The sequence below is a fragment of the Mchenga conophoros genome, linkage group LG13, assembly GCF_057382185.1.
Source record: "Mchenga conophoros isolate Kocher_MC1m ecotype Shallow Benthic linkage group LG13, M_conophoros_male_GT1.1, whole genome shotgun sequence".
Classification (NCBI taxonomy): Eukaryota; Metazoa; Chordata; class Actinopteri; order Cichliformes; family Cichlidae; genus Mchenga; species Mchenga conophoros.
In genome coordinates, this window is record NC_140538.1 from 19937458 (window position 1) to 19960454 (window position 22997).

Sequence of the window (22997 nt, forward strand, 5' to 3'; positions counted from 1 at the left end):
GGTACTCCACCCTCTTCTGGCTGAGAACTATGGACCAGACTTTCAGGTGCTGATTGTCACTCCAGACGCTTCACACTGTGAACTTATCCAATGCAAGCTGCAGGTCACTACCCGATGAAGCCAACAGAAACACATCATCTGCAAAAAGCATAGATGGGATCCTGAGCCCACCAAAGTGGAGACCTTTCACCATGTAGCTACACCTAGATATCAGTGACAGAATCCATAACAAAAGGTGTCCCTAGCATAGTCCAGCACCCACCAGAAACTAACCCAACTTATTATGAGCACCAAGCTCCCACTATGGTTATACAGGGACTGAATGGCTTGTACCAGGCCAGACACCTAATATTCCCCATACTTTCCATTTTCAGAAGACTCCATTAAAATATAAATATACAAGTTTTATTTCTGTAACAATAAGTATGGTGACTAAAATTTCAATAAACTAATAAAATAAAATCACTTATGAAGAAAGGGAACTTTAAAATACAAAAATAAAACAAATACAAACTGACAATTTAAAGATATGTAAAGTTCTCAAACAGCTGCTTCCATCTACACCAGACTTGAAGGCATGTCGCTACCTGTCTTTAAACATGACTATAGTATTTCTTCATTAGACGGTAGCTGTATTGAAAACTTTACAGTTTTTTCTTGGAGAAGCCACCAAGAAACCACAAAACTGTTATTTTTTTAATGCATTTTCTTGTTTTTGTAACAGCCACAAAAAAATTCCAAATAAAATCAAAGGGTTTTGCCTGGCTACAGACTACTAAAGCCAAGTGCAATGTAATTTGGGTAGTGTGCCCCTGAGAGGGTTCACTGAACTAATGGAAAAGTGTGTCTTATACTTTAAACGCTGATCATGCTGAGACTGCAGTACCCAGTGTCTACAAGGGCAAAACCCCCACGCAAACTGTGCAATCAGACACATTTAAGATAAGGCTGAATATTCAGCTTTAGTGAGACTGTTGATAATATTCATTATTTATAAAAGGCAGCACAAAAATAGCATTCAGATCACAGAAGACGTGAAGAGGAGGAGAGAGAGTTCAAGCCGGGAAGGAAACACCAGATAACACAAACTGACAAAATTAGACTCCCTCCTGCCAACAAATCAGAATGCAAGTTGGGAAGACACACCGATGATGTTCATAGGAGTCTAAATTACAGCAGGTACTGCTTTGCAGAGGTGCACATAAGTGACTTTTTATGCAGAGGAATTAAAAATAAAGTAATGTGTTTGGTATAATTCTATAAGGAGGGATTTTGTGATGTTCTTTTTTTTTACTAAAGTGGTTGAAAAAGATTATTTAATAACCCTAAAATCTCTTCGGGACCTCCAGTAATCAAGAGATGAAAAATGACTACTGACCCATCATTAATCATTTGGTTGGCTTTTCATTTGCAAACCGAGCCAAAAGTAAACAAAGTGACAACAGGAGCAAGAAACTACTTTGCCTCCTGTGTTTATTCATGAAAGAGAATAAATAAACTGCCTTTTTTGTACACAAAATCTATCATTTTGTCTCGTCACTGAATGTAAAACGATTCATTTCTTGTGCCAAAGAGATGAGTTGTTTCTTTTAGCCAAAAGGAAAGCTATACAGCAGCAAGGAAATTCACAGTTTATGGCTCTGAAGATACAAAACAATATCAAATAAAAGATCAAAGCTGAAATTTAAGTTTCTGAAATACAAAAGTGTGAGTGTGAAAATGTGAAAAATATGAAAAATTCCACGTCCTAGACACCATCGTTTCATGCTATCATTAAAAGTGATGATCACACTAATGATTATTGCTAGATATACCATTTCAATAAAATGCAAGAATAAACTTTGTGTCACAAGTTGTGTTCACAAATGTTTTTCAGAGACACAAAAAGCTAATTTTAGATTCACCAATTAACTGAACACACACTCACAGGCACATACAGCACTTTATGCAGACATCAGCTATCAGCTGAGCGTCAGGTTCAAACTCAGAACCTTCTTGCTATGAGGTGGCAGTGCTAATTACTGCACTACTTTGCCACCCACAAACTAACAATACCTAACTTTAATGTTCAAATTATGTAAACATAAGGGCTAAACAAAAGTAATTATGCACTGGGACGCATTCCTTGCAGAACAGAGCAGGGTTTAAAAAATTGTTTATACTAAATAAAAATAAAGCTGAGAACCTTAATGGGGACTATAAAGCATTTACTGTTTGTTTGTGGCTGTTAGTTTGCACAGAAAAAAAAAAACTGCTCACAATGTGATTATATATTACTATACATATGTTGTGCTAATATTGAGGGTTCATTAAAATCAATTTAAGGCATTAAATGTATTTGTTTTTTGTTTAATTATGAGAAATAAATAGAAAAACATACACTGATTGCTCACATGACACAGTTTCTAGTACTTCTACATCTGAAGAATTCAGTTAGAGATAATTGGTTTATAACTGATACCCTTCCATTGAGAAAGTCATTGGAAATATTTGCACAATACTGCATGCTGTGTCATTAATAAGTAAACACTACCAGCAGCAACAACAACATTTTGTGGAGCAAGTCCAGCCAGCAAGAGCTAGAATTTACTGAAGCCTTAACAGCAAACAACATCGCAAGGGTCAGAATATCATCATCTAGCAATGTGCTGACTGAGGAAAGTGTAATAAAGTGCTGATTGCACTGTACCATCACTCAAGGGAACATGCTCACTAATGATGGGTGAAGAAGAGAAAAGGGAAGGTGACAAAGAGCGTGGAGAAACTGTGATTTATATAAACAAGATTGCCAATTAATCATGTCACTGTAATGACCTTTGACCATAAAGAACACAGCACCTGTACACAGTTAAGTGATACATTACTGGGATTCAGAGACCTTTAAGCCAAATGCCCTAAATAATGATGTGACAGCAAAGATCCAGCCAGATGCCAAGACTGACTTACATTAAAGGACAGCATGTTTGCTAATACAATATATACAGAAAGAAAATAACACTGTATATACAAATTAAGCTTAATAGCAGGTCTTATCGATCCAGTGAAAGTTTAAATTATTAAGGCGTGAGGAATACGTTTACGTGAAGAAGCAAAGATTTGATCTCCGTGATCTTTACCGTGTGTTTTTATGAGAGCTGTAAAAAGGCTCACAAAACTATAGGAAGACCCCGTTCACTACAAAAGACATATGCACTGAAGAATATTCCACATAGGTACTGATTGAGGTGGGAATAAAGCGTCATTACAGCCTAATGACATCAACAAAAGTGACCTGATATAGCACCAGACTCATTTATTAGTGAGGGGCTTCAACTGTTACTATCAAAATGACTTTTGGCATTTGATATGCAAAAAATATCCCCTTTCTTCCCTGATGGCTAAAGCAAATAATATGTTAATACCATCAAGTGACACAATGAATTACAGTGTTGCAGCGATGACACATCATGCCATCAAAGGAGAATAACATTTCAATTCATTCCAATCAGGCTGCAAAAACACCGCATGATGAATCACCCTCACACAGCAAACTTACTTTAAGGCGAGAACAAAAAGAACACACAGCACAACTACAGTAGCATCGTAGACCCATTTTTTTTCTTTTTTTTGTGCGTTTTGACAAAAGTTGCTTTGCTGTTACACATGTTACTAGAGCAAATATTTTGTATGAGTTCTAGTTGGTTTGAGCCAATCCACACTGTATCCTCTGGCCACTTGCTCTCTTGGGGGACCCTGTTTCCTCAGATGAGCTTAGAGCAACAGAAAAAGTAATGGCTTGTACTATGCTGCGCGTAGGTCTAATAATAAAAGCTGCTTCTGTGGGAATTGGGCCATGCGTGTCAGGTTCTGCTCTCCAGAGTAGCAATACCTCAGAGATTTTCCCCCCTCTCTCAACTGGGGAAGGATAAATTGATGATACAGTGTGGAAGACAAATGAAATTAATCTTCCCAGTATCTGACAGGAATCGGCTTTGGATAGCGCACACACAAGTGCACACAAGTGTGCACACGCGCGCGCGCTAAAATAGCTCGATATCCGTCTGGGTGGAAAATAAGACAAATGGATTGAAGTAAAACAACACTAGCGTTCTGAGACTGAAGAGGCTGATGAAATTAAATAAATGCAGCTAACAGACACTGAGGCGTTTTTATCAGATAAAACAGGTGACATGAATTTATCTCTTGTTAGCTCTACTAAAAAGCAGGCACTGTATCTTGCACAGCGAGGCAGGCTAATTAAAAGCAAGCATTGTGAAGCATTTTTTACACTAAGCCAGCTCTGTGTCAGACTTGCTTCAATAGCGTGCAGCCACAAGCGGGCATGATAAGCTTTTTAAAGTCTTATATTGATCTTAATGTCGCCTTAGGGCGAAAGAGCTACCTGAGTATCCAGGGCGACAGACACACTTGAAACCCCCGGGCGTGTTGATACAGATGCCCTCATGTAGGCAAGGTGAAACTTCACACTCATTCACATCCAGGTCACACAGCGTTCCAAAATAACCAGGGGGACAGATGCAGTGGAACCTAAAGAAGAAATTAATAAGCAATGTGTCACACAATCATAGCCCACTTATGTTAATTTCTTATAACTTTAAAAATCATCCGAATTGTTTTTCCTCAGCCAAACATGCGCACACGCTCCCACAGCAGTTGCGTGCGTGTGTTCCAAACCCACTGAGATAAACTGCGCTGGAGTGATTCTCTCAACTGACCGGCAGCATTTTGCAGAACAATTAACAACTGGCAATTAAGTTTCCCAGTGTGCAACTTAATTTAAATTATGCTTCATGACTTGTTACTAAAGGGAAGGCTTAATCTGTCCGATGATGTGGTTTACTCAATTGAAATCCCTCTCTGAAGCTGTCGCTGGGCCTAACCATAGATCTCGCAGGAGACGAGGTAAAGAGGCAACGTACAATTATTCACCTAAGTGCTGCTGTAAACATCATTCATCGGTAAACAAGTTACATCACATCAAATTTATGAAATATGCTAATTGGTAGTTATTGTCACGTGGCGCATTTGTTTGAAAGCCTCTTCTGCTCTTGGACTGATTTATTAGAACAATTAACCCTTTCCTCGTTGCAGTCTCGCAGCTCTGCATAGTCTGATTCTTTATCGCAGTATAGATGAACTTGCATGGCTTGCTGGGTCAGGGAGATGGATTCAGAGGTGTGTGGCGGGCAGTGAGGTTAAAAAACACCTGATGTGAACTCCCAGGACTATGCAATCAGAAGAGTGCTCTGAGCAGGGCCAGGTCACATGGGAATGAAATCATGACGGAAGACAAACTGGAGACAAACCATTTAGGACTCAAATTGGCCCTGGGACTTCTCAACCCATCTGTCCGACTAAGCCTGGAAGCCCCGGGGCTCCCATTAAGCACAGCAGAGAAAAGCACCGGTGGAGTAAAGCCCAATCTAGATACATGATGTGGTCCTGCTGAGTTTGCTCTTCGTCTTTAGAATAGCAGCTTATGTGTGTCAAGGATGACAAGCTCGTTGTATAAACTGCAATACTCTAAGGAGGACTGCCAAAACCTTATAGTACTACTTTTTTTTCTTTGGAGAATGGTTATTGATCATTCAACTTTCAAAACAAAATCAAGCAATTAATTCTGCCTGGCCTTCATACGCAAGAAATTTAAACACGCTATGAAAAAAGGTTATGATGCAAGTAAAAGGGGGGAAAAATTGCATATATGCTTACTTGTTCACAAGATCTTGACATGTGCCAGCATTCTTGCAAGGGCTAGAGGCACACTCATTGATATCTTCCTCACAGAGAAGGCCAGAAAATCCCACCTTACAAACACAGCTGGAAAAGAAAAATCATTACTATTGATATTTTGTCTCTGATGGAAAATAGAAGATGTTTCTTACAAGCACGTGCACAGAGTGAGAAAATCTATAGGAATTTATTGATATTGATCACATTTAGTTTGATTGCTCACACTCTACAGCGACAAAGACTGGTTTAACTAAATTAAAGAACATGCACAGTAGCATATGATAAAAACAGTAACGACAAACATGTTTTGTTTCATCTAACTACAACCATAATAATACTATCTGTTAAATAAATTTCAAGCTAAGAAGAAGCATATTGTTCTGAAACCCATAAAAAAAAAAAAAAAGATTTCATCACTAAAACTCCGGACATTTTCTCACCCACTAAGAAATGAAAAGCTGGTTTGCGGATAACACTTTTTACCTGTAACTGTTGACCCGGTCCACACAGTCACCCTGGTTTTGGCATGGGTTTGAACTGCACTCATTGGTGTCAATTTCACACCAACTTCCTTCAAATCCTGAAAGATAGATGAGATGGTCATGGATCAGCAAACCCCACTACATCCTGAAAACGTCAGGACCGATGATAACAAAGGCCCCTGTGAATGCCATTTTAATGGAACTAGTAAGCCCTGTAGCATATCTCATCTTCCAGCTCTCAGCACTCACTGTTTCCCCTTTGAGAGTGTGTAAGTCTAATAATACTTTAGTGCCACAGACAGATTGGTCTGAGGGTTAGTGGTTTGGGGTTTGGGAGGTGTGTGCCTGTGTGTGCCACCGTGCATATGTCTCTGTGTCTGTCTGTGTGGGAGAAAGCGAGCGAGTGGGGGGACATCTTGTTAAGTTAGGGTAAGAGGGAGAGGCTAAGCCCAAGAGCTCTTTTGCCCTTGTTCATTAGGGGGTTGAGGGCCAGCATGGCTAAGCAGATCAGCATGGATGTTTTGTTGTACATTTGAAGGCAGCCTAGGAGCCTGTAGTGTTCTGCCTGCCAGAGGTATTCCTCTAGTGCTTGGCCTGGGTCTGGTCCATTAGATTGTTTTCTGCTGAACGAATTAACATTCGCTCCATGCATGACTGGGTTTCATTAAGTAAAAAAATTGACAAATTAAAAAAGATCACAAATTAACCAAATGCTCAAAAGTATGGAAACAATTAATGGACATGATCTGACTTTCATTAGCAGTGAAATTTAATCACCTATAAACATCAGAAGTACATCTAATGCTTAGACGTACAGTATAAGCATCCATCCATCCATCCATCCATGGCTTATCTGAGTCAAGCCTGTGGAAGCAGTAGAGCTACCCAAGCCCCCATATCCCCTGCCAACACTTCCAGCTGTTCAGGAGGAATACCAAGCCACTCTCTACAGTGTATCCGGGGACTGCATGGGAATCTTCCCAGTTGGGCATCCTTGAAAGAGCTCCTCATCATATCTCTAATACTAAACTCAGACACCCTTCATAGGAAGCCTAGTTTTATACTTTTGGCCATTATTTCAACTTAGTTTTCCCTTCACCATAACAGACCAGTGCAGCATCCAAATTACTACAGATGCTGCACAAATATGCCATTGTAGCTGCACAGAGTAATTATACAATTTCCTGTGCAATGCTGCTATCAAGCTACTTTAAAATTCTGGGCTCAGACTCCCAACAACGACTACTGTGTTTCCCCTGCAGAGCACCATCTGCCGAGCATAATTAAATGTAATGCAAGCATAGCAAAGGGTTAATATAACTAACCCATAATGAGTGTGTGAGTGCCCTTATTGTTTTCTTGTCTCATTATGTTACTCCCACTGCTTCAAGATAGAATTACATATTTTTGAACTGTAATGGGTTTTGCACATAGTAAATTTTATGCCCAGAGAAGTACATCTGTTCACAACGATGAGGTTCCTGAGAATTGTTTAAGACAGGAGAGCATGTGTTTTAATCTGGCATGTTTAAAAAATGTGAGACTCGAGCCATACAGGAAGAAATCATTCAAAGTATTGAATATGACATTTTGGCTATTTTTGGAATTCACGGAAACAGTCTAGCAGGGTCATACAGGGTCTTCAGTCCTCTGTGTAATATCAGGAGGTAACTGTATACTGCCTTTTTCTCTTTCGTCTTCACTTCAAGATATACAGATGCAGGAGTTGTGATTATTTGTAGTCTCCAATGTGTTTAAAATTAGAAAAAAAAAATACACTATGAATAATGAATTTTCTAAAGAAAAACGGAATGCAGGGTAAGTGACACAACTCTGTGCATCTTGGGATGTATGAATGAAGAGGACTCCATGAAGAGGAAACCAGAGACAGCACAGAGCATCTGGTGAATTATGGGACAGCACAAGTTTCCCATGCTGGTCTGTCAGTCAAAGCGATGGTGAAGCACCTTGGGGACTATTTCGAATGTCACTGCAATGTAATGCATCTTCTGCTACTAAGCAGTGACTTGAGGCTTCTCTTTGACAGAGTACAGAGCGGGATACCCAAGGCGCGTGGCACGTAGTCATTCCATCATCTGGCAAGAGCTACAGTATGTGATCACGGCTGCTGCCAGTAAATGTCTCGGAGGAGAAGAAATTGCGGGTGATCCCGAGTGGATAGCCAACTAACTTTGATTGACATTTCAATTGAAATATGAGGAATGTCTCCATTTTGAGAGAGCGAGCTTAGTTTGGACTGCTACATTGGTGACTGTTGTCTTCTGTCAGTCTGATGTAACGTTTCTTAGAAGGGGCTCATTTAAAAATTTTATAACCCAGCGTTTCTGCAGTACAGATTACGATCTCTGTCTGCAGCGGCGTCTGTGTGCCGTCATGCATCAAAATGTTAGATGTCACTGGTGGCTTAATCCAAGAGCAGGATTGTCATGTTGAAACTAGGATTGCGAGTTTTGTGCCTGGCCTCACGAGTTTTAGTTAACCTACTGCACTTTTTAATTTGCCAGTCAGTGGCTGGATTTTAGATTTATGACACAAGATCAGAGCGAGATTTACAGTATCCAAACTCATAAAGGCCCTAAAAATGCAATGTGCTAGAGCTTAACCAAAATTATGAAAATAAGTGTGAAATAATCGCAACTATAGAGAACATTACAAAAAACAGACTAACTAACTAAGACAAACTAAGCTATTTTCAGCTGTCATTAAAATAAATAATTAAAAGATTATATATAAAATATCGCTTTACTGTGTTTTATGATCAATATCACAATTCTTGCTTTTTGCTTCTCAGCAGGAAGTGAGAAGCATTTTGCATTGTGTTGTACTACAGAATGGCTGTATCATGATAATACAATGGGTGATAAATTGCACTACTCTTGTATTGTAAAGCAATTGTATTGTAAACCAAACCATCCCCGCACCACTGATGGAACACTGTTGGACATCTTGGATTCTTTTCAAGTCTCTGTCACATTATTTTAGTTATATTTATTTAAAATGCAGCAACACGAATAGAAATAAAAACAGAAAAGAGTACGCTTGAAGGTCCTTTACATGCAAGGACCAAAAACTGGGTTACTTGAAGAAGTGGGTTAAGAATAGAAATCCTTTGCATGCAGCCAATTTACCCCACTGCTACACACCTGGACCACCTCTTCGACACAGCTAATGCAGGAACAAAATGATTAAACACTGAGTTTATTTAAAATTTGTTTACTGTACAGCTGCTGCAGACCTGCTGCTATTTCATACTTTTAGTATAAATGAAACTACTTCTTCACAACTGATGTCTGGCCCTGTGTACACTCTTGATGTTATGGTTTGTTTGTTTCTCTAGCTTTAGTCATATTATTTATTTTAATGATTAATCTACAAATTAAAGCCGTTAACTTTGGTTTATATGTTTATATGTAGTAAGTTTTGGCTGTCATAAAACGACAAACTGCTTGTTTTATGGTCTGTCAAAGATTTGGCCCTCTCCAACTCTGACCATTGCCCCCTGTCCATTTGGAAAATCCTTCATGCTGTGAAACCAAATGTTACAGAATGAAGAAGTTTACAAAAAGACGGAAAAAAAACAGCCTGAGTGCAGGTATTTCCTCTCTGAGGTCTGCACCAAATACAGGCACTTTAAATGGTCTGAAATAATGGGGAAATATGAGATTTTGGACTTTTATTATATCATGCACACTCTCCATAACCATGACACCGTACCTCTTGAATTACAAATAAAAGAACAATCAGGTTATGCTTTGAACTTTAAAGCTTTGTTAGGCAATTTTGCTTAGAAAAATTCATTAAATCAAATGGCACTCTGTGGTGTGAGAGGGCTGAAAGCACTACAAATGCCACTGAGAATCAACACTCTTCACCATGATGACTACAGCTTTCTGCTTGGCATTTATGTTTGCTGATTCATATGTTTGGGCCTGAAGCCTATCACCTTGTCTTTCATACAACACAGAAGGTTTAAGATGCAAAATGTGAGCAAACACCATGCTGGCCTACAAATCAGACAGTTGTGTTTTGCATTTGCTTTTTGACTTAATCCTTAGTTTTAAATCTTTAAATCTGGACAGTTTATTAGTTATATTTGCTTATACCGGTCTGGACCCCCTTTTGCCTTCAGAGCAGCCTTAATTATTTTTTGGGATAGACTGAACTCAGGTACTGAGATGTGAAGACAATGGAGGTGAACTTGCGGTCATGTTGAAGAAAACAGTTTGAGATGATTTTAGCTTTGTGACACATTTTCCTGTTAGAGGAAGCCGCAATGTTGATGGTGAACAGATCAAAACACTGACAGAATCCATGGATGGCAGGCTTTTGAGTGTCCTTGCAAAGAAAGGTGGCTATATTGGTCGCTGATTTGTTTTTGAATGTCAGAAATGTATATTTGTGAATGTGGAGATGTTATATTGGTGTCACTGGTAAAAATAAATAATTGAAATGGGTATATATTTGTTTTTTGTTAAATTGCCTAATAATTATGCACAGTAATAGTCACCTGCACACACAGATATCCCCCTAAAATAGCTAAAACTAAAAACAAACTAAAAACTACTTCCAAAAACATTCAGCTTTGATATTAATGAGTTTTTTGGGTTCATTGAGAACATGGTTGTTGTTCAATAATAAAATTATTCCTCAAAAATACAACTTGCCTAATAATTCTGCACTCCCTGTACATTAGTAAACATCATTGTTGCAGATGAGCAATTCTGTTACCTCCCTCTCTCTTTTTAATGATAACTATGTAAATAGCCACAAAGCTAAATAGCTTAATAAATAGCTAGCTACATTTATAGCTAGCTTGCGCGATATAGTGCTAGCTAGCTAGTTAGATATCTGTCTGCCCAAGTTCTACGGGTAATTCATCTTTTTTGTTTGCTTGTTTAGTTTTTTTAAGGTGGAAATGTTGGGTATTAGCTTAGTCCTTAAGCTTAAAAATTGTATTTCCACACATATTATCAATCAAAAGTTACAGTTATTGATTATGCCTAAACATGCTGTATAATTTTCACAGAGAAATGAAGATTGCATGCCAATATAAAACAATTCTGACTATTCCGACTTGGTATGAATGCAGATGCACTCATCTAGGTCACCTTAGGCTGTAACACTGTGCTTACAGCAGTCAGTGTCATGAGCTAAAGAGAAACTTTGGTACAGCAGTGTATTGCAGTTCCCATGACAGAAATACAAAAAAAGAAAATGTTCTCATTTTTACATCTTTTCACTCTATGAGAAGACATTTTTTAACATTAGGAAACATATTCCCATAGAAGACACCAGGTCTACTGTTAAATTTCTTTTGCCTTAGTCACAAGATGTGTTGGTTTGTAACACAATAAGAAACGTATTTATTTTTGAAAAATCAGGGTCAACTATTGTCTGTAGAGCAAACTATAAAATTGAAAATCACTGATACCAACAACAGCTACCCATATATACTACACCACAAGTAACCTGCGACATGTCTATATCATATCACTGCCAATCATTTCAGGCTGCATGGTTGTTCCAGACAAGGCAGACTTTATGTAGCTCATGCCTTTCTCTGCTTAGAGCAAGCAAATCAACGGTTCATGCTTCAGCGACCTTGTACTGCATGTATTTTATGGTGTATATATTGTATTATATGTCCCATGCCCTATTTTTGTTAAGAGATTACACGTGTCTTCTTATTTTTGTGATTTTCTTCCATGTTGTTTAGCAAAACACACAAACAATGGTGCTCTTCTTTCTGCTGTCAGGCTGTTGCCATCTTGTTTTAAATGCACGTATAATTGAATACCTATGCATACCTGTAGTACAAAAACAAAGTGTGTCTAATATCCACATCAGTGCTAAGCAACTGTCATTATGATGTATACACTTTGCTCAATGATATCTCGCAGCTTCTAAAAGTAAACCTATGGAGTATTTTTTTAAAAAAAACCAGAACATTCAATCAGATCTGTAGTAGCTTCCACATATTTATTCAGAGACTATTTGGGCATTTTACATGCTGTTAGGCATTCAGGGGTTAAACACCAATCTGGTTAAATCAAATAATGATGAAGAATTTTCATGAAGGGAAATCCTCTCACACTACTATGTGATCACTGATGCTTTTTTCCTGCCTTTTCCCCCCGCAGCTGTTGTTTGATCTGGAAACAGCTTTCAAAACTACAGTGGAAGAAGAGAACCACCTTTGCCCTCAGCAATGGAATATCACTAGTGTGGTGAGACCTTTGCCAACTGAAGGGGCACGCTCTCATACTGAGGTCGAACACCGGCTACATTTTAATATTTTCCCACTTCTTTGTGTGCCTTCACTGTGAGAATATTAGACCAGACAATAGTTTCCCAAATGGAGCTGTGATTTACATGACATGAACTCTGATTAAAATACAATATGGCCACTGACTGCCTCTCTGTCGTGGTCCATTATTCTGTGAGAAAGATTTATTTGGAACACCTTTAATCTCAGTAATTGTGCTATGAGAAGCGAATGGCTACTGTGCAGGCTCATAGTCACATTACATTGGTTTTGTTAAAATAAGCTGGGCAGTGATGAATCGTAACATATATAAGCTTTTTTTGGTTTCTGTACAGTATGCAAGTGTCTTATATGCTTGCATATAAGACACTTGTATGCTTGCATACAAGTGTCTTATATGCAAGCATATAAGACACTTGTATGCAAGCATACAAGTGTCTTATATGACACTTGTATTTATATGCTCTAAATGCATATAAATGCATTTAGAGCATTTATATGCTCTAAATGCTAAAGGGTATGTCAGCCAAGTCATTTACTTAGACGAGATTTCCAATCCTGGTTTGACACTTTATTCATTTTTATAAATGAACTAATACAAACTAGAGCAGATAATGTGGATTGCATGAGGTAATTATTATAAAAAAAGCTCATCATAAAGATGGTAATCATAATAATCTAGAACAGCACACTATAAAGGGCAAAATATACTAAGTTGACTGAACCTACAGTATCTGTATTTCTAATTCCTTATACTAAGATAATGAAAAGTCTCATTGATCTTGCTATACATCTGCCAGGGCATCTGGTTTATTAACTGACACATGTCCGCTATAAGTCATATAGTCTGCCCCCTCTATAAAAAAGAATAATCACCTAAAATGAATCTACTGAGGCCAGACTTTTTCCAACACATTTTGGCAACACATATTTTCCACACATCTTTTTCAGTATCATATTAGCTATGTGTCAGTTCTCTTGTTGGCATAGCTCCACAGTAGCTCATTAACCAACTGTTTGGTAGGACACAATCTCAATCTTGTGGAAGGTGAAGGCTAGTGTAGCATGCCATGCAAATAAAGGGGTTTGTTCTCCATCTGGCCAGGAACACCTCTGGGTATATTCTGAACCATGGAGACCAAATGGTTTTTCCATGTGAAGAGACCACACAATGCTTTTGAATTAATTCCCTGTACTGCAAAAATTAAAAAAGAAAAAGAAAAAGTCTCCACTTCATATAATGGACTAGAGGCAAAGTGATTGTCCTCATATCACACAGCTCACGTTTAACACTTAAAAATGCCAACTTGTCACCCAAAAACCAATAAAAAGCTCATAATGAATATAGGCACTTTAACTAACAAGTCTAAAGCGTTAAGTGCTGCAGTGGCATAGTGTGATATCCATTGAAAATGCCATCCTAAAGAACCTACGAATGAAACTAGAATTACAATCTATTAATCTAATCCATAGAATATTATCATTTTAAATAATTGACAATTATAAATATTTCACATCCAGAATAATAATCAGTAATTCTGATGTAATTATCAAAAGGTTAGAATGTTTTGACATGTTTTGTCTTGAAGTCTTGAAGGAATCCTATAATCAGTTTTACAAAATCCATGAGAACTACATAAAGTAACTATGTGAGAATTATTTACAATCTCAGTGATTAAAAAAAATAAAGAAAAAAAGGTAACTCAAAATTAAACTCCACTGACACAAATCTCAAAGAAAAATGACTAAAGCTGAAGTTTTATTAATTAAGCTGTAGTTTCTATTAATTAAATTCAAAGGGGAAAAAAAGCATAAATATAGCCTTTCCGCTCTTCAGATAGTTTAAGTGGATGGAGCCCTGACTAAACGGCAGAGGCAGAGAATGTGCAGGAAAGGTCCAAGATAAGATTAAAGTTTACACATGTGAACTTGTCTTTGCTCAAGGAATTCAGCAAACCGAGCAAGGACAGCACAGACTATAGATTGTGTGCGAGACTCTGATGCGACTCTACCTTGTACCGCAGTCTTGGCTGAGTGATGCCATGTGTTGTTTGTTTCATTTGTTGCAGTTGTCGGCCAGTAACCCTCACCTCAACCTTCTACCCTAACTCTCCCATTTTCAGGTTGCTCTTCTATCAGGTTTGGCACTCCCTGCTGAGGCTCCTCATTAAGAGGAAAGTGGAACATCTGTGCTGGTCAGGCAAGATGACTTAGGCCTCCTGGCCAGAGCCTCAGCGGAGTGTCTCTGCTAGTAAGAACAAAAACTTCCTACAGGAGCCCTCTACAATCAAAAGAGGATAACTGCTTCACCTGTGTTTTTTTAAGACGAGACTTTCAGCTTGCTCTGGTTTTATTTTGGCCCCCAGCTTCTCACAGTACACCTTTGTAGACAGAACTCATTTCCATTGTGGCTGTGTTTTACAAATCCCTTTAATGCCGCTCCCAGTAGAAACCGCCTAATTGCTGCCTTTTAGATCCTGCTAAGCTGATGAACACTAAACTTGCCATATCAACCTTTTTGTTAGATGCGTAGAGTCTAGTGAAGTTTCTTGAGAAAGCTAAGACCACACAGCCAACTTTGTAATCTCTTCAGTAAAGCAAGTTTGGTATAATGACCACTAAAGTTAAAGCACTTAGCTTTTATAAAAGACCCCTGTCAGCAGCCATCAGATACTGTCACAGGGCTGGCTATGAAAGGTTTGACAGCCGCCATCTATTATCGCAGCATTAGCAGTGCCTCAAAGGCATCATCACAATGAATACCAGTGCTTCTTCAGTTGCACTCATGCAATTCTGGTGAAATGGAAAGAATAGAACACCTGTTATTCCAACCATGGATTATGCATTACAACCTAACAGCTGAAATTAGCAACTTTTGTTGTGTTAGACGCAGCAGTTTATTACAGAACAAAACCAGATATGAGCAAAGAAGGTTAAAGTAAACAAGATTAGCAGAATGGATGTAGCAGCAAAGTGCTTTTTTTTTTTGCATGTTTGTATTCTTTTCACCATGCAGGAGATGGTATTTAAGATATTATTAAGTTTCCCTACATTGCATTTCAATTTTTTAACACAAGACTACATAAACTGTTTATCTGATTGTTGTTTTTAGCAAAGATTCTTATATTCACCTGCATGTGTTTGCTAATACAAAGTTAGAATTAATTAAAAATATGTATTTAATCTTAGTTAACTGTATCTCAGTAACTAACCTTATTAACAACACAAGCCTTCATGTTTATCCTGAGGCTTGTTTTACCATGGTGCAACTTCCTTAACAGCTAACCATGCCTTTATATAAGAGCACATGCTCTCTTTACTTGAATGTGGATCATTGGTCTCGCTTGATCTTTGCAAAAACCACTGAATGAAGCTGCCATGTTTCTATTTACATATTTAAGACTCGGTATCTAAAAGCAAATAAGAGGCTCTAAATTTTAATTTTTAACTCAATTTTCTTCTTATAAACACTTACTGATGCTACACTGAACACAGTTACAGTATTTGCAAGCATTTAGTGTCATTTAAAAGCATAAAAATCATTCTCCTTAATTCAGTTACCTTGACAGTATTTGCTGTATTGTGTAAAAGCTTTTGTCTATGCACTGGGATGTGCTTAATGTACTAAATCTTAGATGCATATGCAGACAAATTTTATTTTCAATTAGTCTGAAGAATAGTGTTAGACCTACACAATTTCCTTGACAAATAACCTACAGTGAATACTAAATAACAATTTTTTAAGACGGCTGCACTGGGATCAAGCCATGGGCTCCTTTATGTTTATTGAGTAGTAGCTATGGAGGATGGATTTAAGGTGAATAATAATGGAGAGTAGGTGAGTCACGGTTGTGTGAAGTGAAAACGACCAAACCCACGCAAAGCTCTTGGTGTAATGTATGCAGCGCCTAATTTCCTATTCCTCTCAAAGGAAGCTTTCTGAAACTAACCCAGCCGCTCTATTTATATCTGGCAACATCTTTTCATCTCTTTGCTGATGGAGCCATTAGGTACAACATAACCCTATACCGTCTTAACCTCCACAGTGAAAGCCTATGTTAAAATGATATTTCATTTACAATTTACAAGCTAACAAGATTTTACTGATAAACATCGTAATAGATCATTTTAACGAAGAAAGCGATCATTGCCAGTGCTCTATTCCAATATGTTGCTTGTGAAACAAAAACCTGACTGATCTCATGAACTGAAAATAAAACAGATTTTCCTGCGTTTCATTTACATCTGAGTGGATGTGCATGCCCGAGTTATTTATGCCTGCGAGGGCATGTGAATGAGCGAGAAGGAGCCAGTACTAAATGAGGTCAATGCTTTATTTTCTTTTAATATAATTTACAGTCTGACTCCTCAGTCACCCACAGTTCTTTCATCCTGTGTCTGTTAGCTGCAAATTTGAACGGGCGTTAGTTTGCAATTTGCTTGTAAATGGGAATATTGAGAATATGTACACGTTGAAGAAAAAACATCTAATTTTGCATTATCAGTAACGAGTAATTTCTAAGACATTTGGATGCACGCGTGAATTCAAGACGTTCAGAATTAGCATCTGTCTTTAGCCAAGCATCTACTGTTCCTGCTGCTACAATTAGTAGGGATGCACCAATTTATCGCCCAATCATAGGCAATGGTAGAAAGTCCAGAAACATAATGACGATGACAGTGAATAATGATTAAATAACTTTACAGATATACTCTTAAATTGCACAAAAGATGTAATTTATCCCTGACAATTTCCCAATTTGTGATTGTGTATTGATTAGAGTTCAAAACAAACAAACAAAAAAGAATAAAAGATTGTGATGTAGAATATGTATTATGCATATAAAACAGACCAAAGTGGTTCACTGATTTCATTAAAATGTCCAAATTTTTTTTAGGTGCTCATGAACTTGCATTAGACTAACTGGGTCTTGCTAAAAGATTATGTGTCTTGTATACAGTAATGTTTTTATAAATAATAATCATATTAAAGAGTAGTAGTACCTGCTGATTCCCCATGTGTCTGTAGGGTCTTTACCTTAGAATATAGTATGCATTATGATGACTCAGCTGGCACTGATACACAGATTTACTGCTAAATAAGTATTCAGTTTAATTTAGTATTAATGCAATGAGGAGAAAAGCAAGCAAAAGACACCAATGTCTGGGTTTGTTGACCATTTCTTATGCAAAAATTAAAGTGGAGCATGAAAAACTCTAGAAATGCAAATTGTACCTCTGACTAACTTTCATTATGTCTAACACTCCTTTTAACCCATATAATAGCGAAAACCCGCCATATTTCACTTATATTCTTCTCCATATTACAGCAAAAAGTATGTCTCTTATTTTAAATCACCTGTGGATGTTTTCTTTATGGCACATTTTTTAGGTATCAGGAGCACATTTTACCATTTTATTCATGCACACAAAGACATTAAACCTTTCTTTTACAGCAACTTTGAGGAAAAGCACATTTCAGAGGGAGGATAAAACGACGATTTTCAAATGGATAGTGCTACTTTCTTTCTATTCCAATGAAATTATGCTGTTTGTAATTTTTAAATCCCTCAAGTTTTAAACAATTCTGTTGAACAAAATTCTACGATTATGCTGGGAAATAAGTCGAAAATAAAAACACCACGAGTACGAGGCTGCGGCGCCGAGTTCACTCACCAGCTGGGCATCTGCAGGAAGCTGTTCCATTGGAGCGTGTCAGGCAGGTGGAGTTGTGTAGGCAGGGATTGTGGAGGGGGTCACACGGGTCATAAGGCTGGTTGCACAAGGGGCCACTGAAGAAGGGGGGACAGGTGCAGGAGAACTCCCCAGGTATGTCTGACTCCTGACACCGAGCTCCATTTAGACAAGGGCCAGAATCGCACTCATTCACATCCTCTGTACAGTCCACACCTGTCCAGCCTCGTGAGCACAAACACCTTACATACACCAGAGAGGAGATGTTACACAGTAGAGGTTATTTTGCCATAAATCGAAATGAATCATAAATGAATAAACACTTTTTAAAATGTTCTAAAGGCTATGGCAGTCATACTCTTTGGGACAATTATGCTAAAAATGCATTCAGCAGATGTTCTGGGAGTTGCTGCAGACAAACTCCTGAATAGCTTGCTTTTTTTTTTTTTAATGATAATTTAAATTACCCACAAAACACACTCTTCTACACAAAACCTCAGTGTTACAGTGCACGCGTTCTCCACACTGATCTCCTGGATCTCTGTTAGAGAAAGTACGAATTTTAGTGTTTAACTGCACTACTGGCAGCTTTTAATTCTGGACAGCTGAATGCAGGACACAAGAGGTTAGAGTGCTGAGTGGGAATTTAATGGAAATGTATGCGTTCTAGACAGAAAGAGAGACAGATGGAGACAGAGAAACCGAGAGCCAACCACAGTGTATGTAAATCTCAAGTATCTGCTCTTAAGGCAGGTGAATACTCCACTTGGTGGCAGTGAGTACCCGGGCACTACAACCACTCCACCTTGCATTTCTTTCCATCCCCCAACTTTTCTACCTGAAGCATTTTTATGTCTCCCCAGTGAGAGCGGGCATTAGCCGAAGCAGATACACCAGCTTTTTCCTCCAATGAGTCACAGATCCCCTGAAACCTTTTCATGCTGTGAGCCATTGATTGACTCATTTGTTTTACCTGCCATCTGCAATTCATTATCTCCGGTGCCAGTGGAAGGACATATCGCTATCTCTGAACGGCTTCTTTTTTCCCCGCATTTCTTAAGTGACTGATGCACCTCGCGAGGACGCTGCCCTCGAGCCAGCTCGCACACCTACTTGTAGCTGTTGAGAAGGTCTGTGCAGGTGGCGTTGTTTTTGCAGGGTTGTGATAAACATTCATCAATTTCTTGTTGGCAGTACTCCCCCTCCCAGCCAGAACGACACACACACTCATAACTCTGCGATACAAGAAAAAGGGAAACAATATTAGATTAACACTGGAAAGTAGTCACATTTCACATCTGCACTATGTAGAGTTAGTATTTTAGGTGGTTAGAATCGAATATTTAGGAGAGCAGTAGGCACATCTCACATGCAGGGACTGTTAATTAAGTTGTTACGGAGCAGACAGGGCATTTTGCCACTCGTTTGTTTCGTTATTTATATTGGTTGCATTTTAAAAAACAAATGTTGCAATGCTTAATATACTTGATTTAATTCATCTCAATGTTCTTGAAAACATTGCGGAATAAAACCTCCTACTCACACACACACACACAAAAAGCTTTCCTGTGGAAATCTGTTTAAAGTGAGGAAGAGTCATGCTTGTCTTACATTTCCACATTACCGTGCTGATGTATTCCTCCTACCACCCACCCTCTGGACAGTATGCAAGCCTGTTTTTTTCCATCACATTCAAGATACGATGATACAAAACCTTTATGAAGCGTACAGCATTACCACCGCATATTCTTTGAGGGATATTTTCACAGCCAAGCAAACATGTAAAACACGTTGGATTTCGTTTTGTCAGGTTGTTTTTTTTTATTCTGGAGCCAGTAAATGTGTTGTTAGTACTTTAAATTCAAAAAACGTTTTATACAAAGCTCAAACATTGCTAATCTTTTATTTTCTTGCCTTTCCTCCATTCAAAACAGTATGTGGACCACTCGTCCTTTATTTCATCACTGCAATCGGCGCTAAAATAATGAATTGCTGCAAGACAGATTAATGTTTTTCTTCCATTACTTTCCAAGAAGCCATCTTAATTTAAATTCCTCTTTGCATACGTTATGAACGTAGTCATATGGTCAAAGGTTGTTTGGGATTTATCATTGCCAACCCTCTGTCGAAAGGTCCCGGGTACTTGCGGTTGAATGCATGCTAATATTTATTTCATACACTGAAGGGGAGCCGTTAAACTTTGTCTGATATAATTTGTACACTGTAGGCCTTATGGTGGTGGGGGAAAATGCCGTCATCTCATGATAAATTAGATACCTCCAGGAGACTCCAATTCCTTACCCCTGGCAATAGAACATAATCTCATTTTTGCTGCTAAGTCACCTTCAGGGACTGCAATTCTCCAAAATAAGGTAAAGCTCTGTGGGACACAATGTTCAGAGAGAGAAATAGCTGCACTGTAAACAAGACTATGTGATGGGGTTTCCAAAAAACGGCCCTATTTGAATAATGAACCGAGAAAAATGTAACGGTAAAACACGGTGACTAAAAAAATACCTGTGGAAATTTCATTATATTCCTCTTATCAGATCCCATCGTCTTCTTACACGGTGTCCTTTTGTCTTTGGACTTGAAGTTTAGTTTATCCCAGAAAATGAAAATTACACTACAGTGTTTTAACCAGCTTTTGCACCACAATAGGCTTCCATTAGTTCCTTATAAACTACATCAAAAAGAGCCAGATAAAATTATTAGTAGAATATGTTGACTGACTTTAAAATTTTAATGATGGATGACTTTTATTTCTTTATACCGGCTGGATAGAACACAACCATTACTGATAAGCTACAAAAAAGGAAAGTCATGTTATAATCTTAAAACTTAGCTCTGCAAATCTTAATACTGATTTCATGAGAATTAAATTTGGTACAGAAACTTTATAAAAATTAATTTGTAATTACAAAGTGTTCTCCTCTATCTTAACATCACTACTCTAATGTAAGCCTTTTTTAAAACTCGACTACACACATCATAAGTTACCAGAGGGGGGAAAAAAGGCTAAATATATGGACTTTATCTATGACACATCTGTTTTACTACTGCAATCTGTTAGCAAAAAAGCAGCTGTTGGAAAAAGGCTCCTGGTACTCATTGCACAGTTAGTGAGCAGCATGCGGTTCCCAAGGCCTTTCCGCAGCTGCAACATATCAATGTTATTGGCTTAAAAAACATTTGAATAAGTACAAGAATAGAGTTGTGCCTTCAAGACACAAGTTTTAAAAGTTCTGCTTTTTTTTTGTTAAACTTAACTTCTGACATAAGCATTTTTTATTTCCCGTCAAGCCTGCCCATGTGTTGCATAACCAGGACGTGGAGGTCTTTAATGGGGAATATAGCGTGCTATAGATGTGCTTAGACACTGTAAAGTTATTAAATGGCTATCAAAAATATAAATAAAGAAAAACCTATTGAATATTTCTATGTTTATTATGACTTACACTTTAAACATAAAGATGAAGCTTTTTTAAATAATTACTAATTATCAGGTATATGTGTTGTTTTGGACACACGATCTAAAACAACATTGGTTAAAAACAGAGACGCTATCATTACAAATTAGTGTTTTCCTTCTAGGGATACTTTGGTAATCCTTTGGTTATTATGGTACATTGGCTACAAGGCATAAGTGGGACACTGTAATTGGCATAATTTTTCTATTATGAGATATAAATAATAATGGCCATCTATGGGACATAAGATATTAACAGTTCCCTACCTTATTTTCCCCCCAGACACCCAAAACAATATGAATCATGCTGGACCTGTAAACCAGATAACTGGCGAGCTGCTCTGGAGCACAAAGTCATGCCGATGTAATTTATTCGTTTTTAATAATGTGCCAATGTTCGAGTTACTGCACACTTGTTAATATTTACTGCAAAAGAAATGTTTTAAAACACCGAATGCACAGCAGCCATCAAAGGTAATATACAGTAACTAATGTGATTCATGTCTATCAATATTTTATGGAGAGTTACCAACTGTGGCGATTTACAGGACTGGGCAATTCTGAAGCATAGGCTATAACATCACTCCATTATACTGCCTTGGAAAAATGTTTCAACTTACCAGATGGAGGTCCTTACATACTGAGTTGGTGCTGCACAAACTGTTCACGCAGTCATCAATGTCTTTCTCACATCTGAGCCCAGCATAACCGGGACTGCAAAGGCAGTAAAAGCCATCTACAACTAAAGGAAAAGCCGGAGCATAGTTACAGTACCTTGCATCATAAATTAATTCACTCAAATCTCTGTGGGTCCTACATCTCTACACAGGTAAGTGCTGATTATGAGCATAAATGACTACACAATGGCCACTGTGATTCTATTTTTAAAGGGTATGACCATTAAATAAATGACTTAGGCTGTATCAGTAAGACCTGTTGCTGGCAAAGTCCAAACTGCCTTAGTCTGACAGCTTTACACTCTAACCAGCTTTAAATGAACCTGTCTGCGATGGCCATTCAGTCCTCTTCTTGCCAGGTGCTTTCCTTGTCTCACCATATTTCTGCTCACTGAAAGCCTGAAAGTCTTGTCATTTGTTGCAACACTCTCAACATACTTGCAACACGCTGAATGATGGGGAAAGAGCGCAACAGAGGGAGAGGACCAATTTCAGTGCTATTCTTAATTCAGAAGCTACAAATGCGGCAATTTCTTCCATCAGAAGTTAGAATTTCCCATGGCTAATAATCCATTCCTTCCTCTCTTTATTTATTAATGATTTTAACCAAGGATGCATCATTCTGTTTCTCCAACACAACACTGGTACAGGCAGCC

The 22997-nt window shown here is 38.1% G+C and overlaps 1 protein-coding gene across 1 annotated transcript in view; it reads right to left on the reverse strand.

Moving 5' to 3' along the window:
* eys (EGF-like photoreceptor maintenance factor) overlaps positions 1-22997 on the reverse strand; it is a 178593-nt gene that overhangs the window by 99001 nt on the left and 56595 nt on the right. The window contains exons 22-27 of the mRNA XM_085297088.1: positions 22285-22406; positions 19309-19430; positions 18178-18437; positions 6217-6313; positions 5713-5820; positions 4382-4527 (exon numbers count right to left, since the gene is read on the reverse strand). Of these exons, the coding sequence (XP_085153214.1) occupies positions 4382-4527; positions 5713-5820; positions 6217-6313; positions 18178-18437; positions 19309-19430; positions 22285-22406 (855 nt within the window). The remainder of the gene's footprint in view (positions 1-4381; positions 4528-5712; positions 5821-6216; positions 6314-18177; positions 18438-19308; positions 19431-22284; positions 22407-22997) is intronic.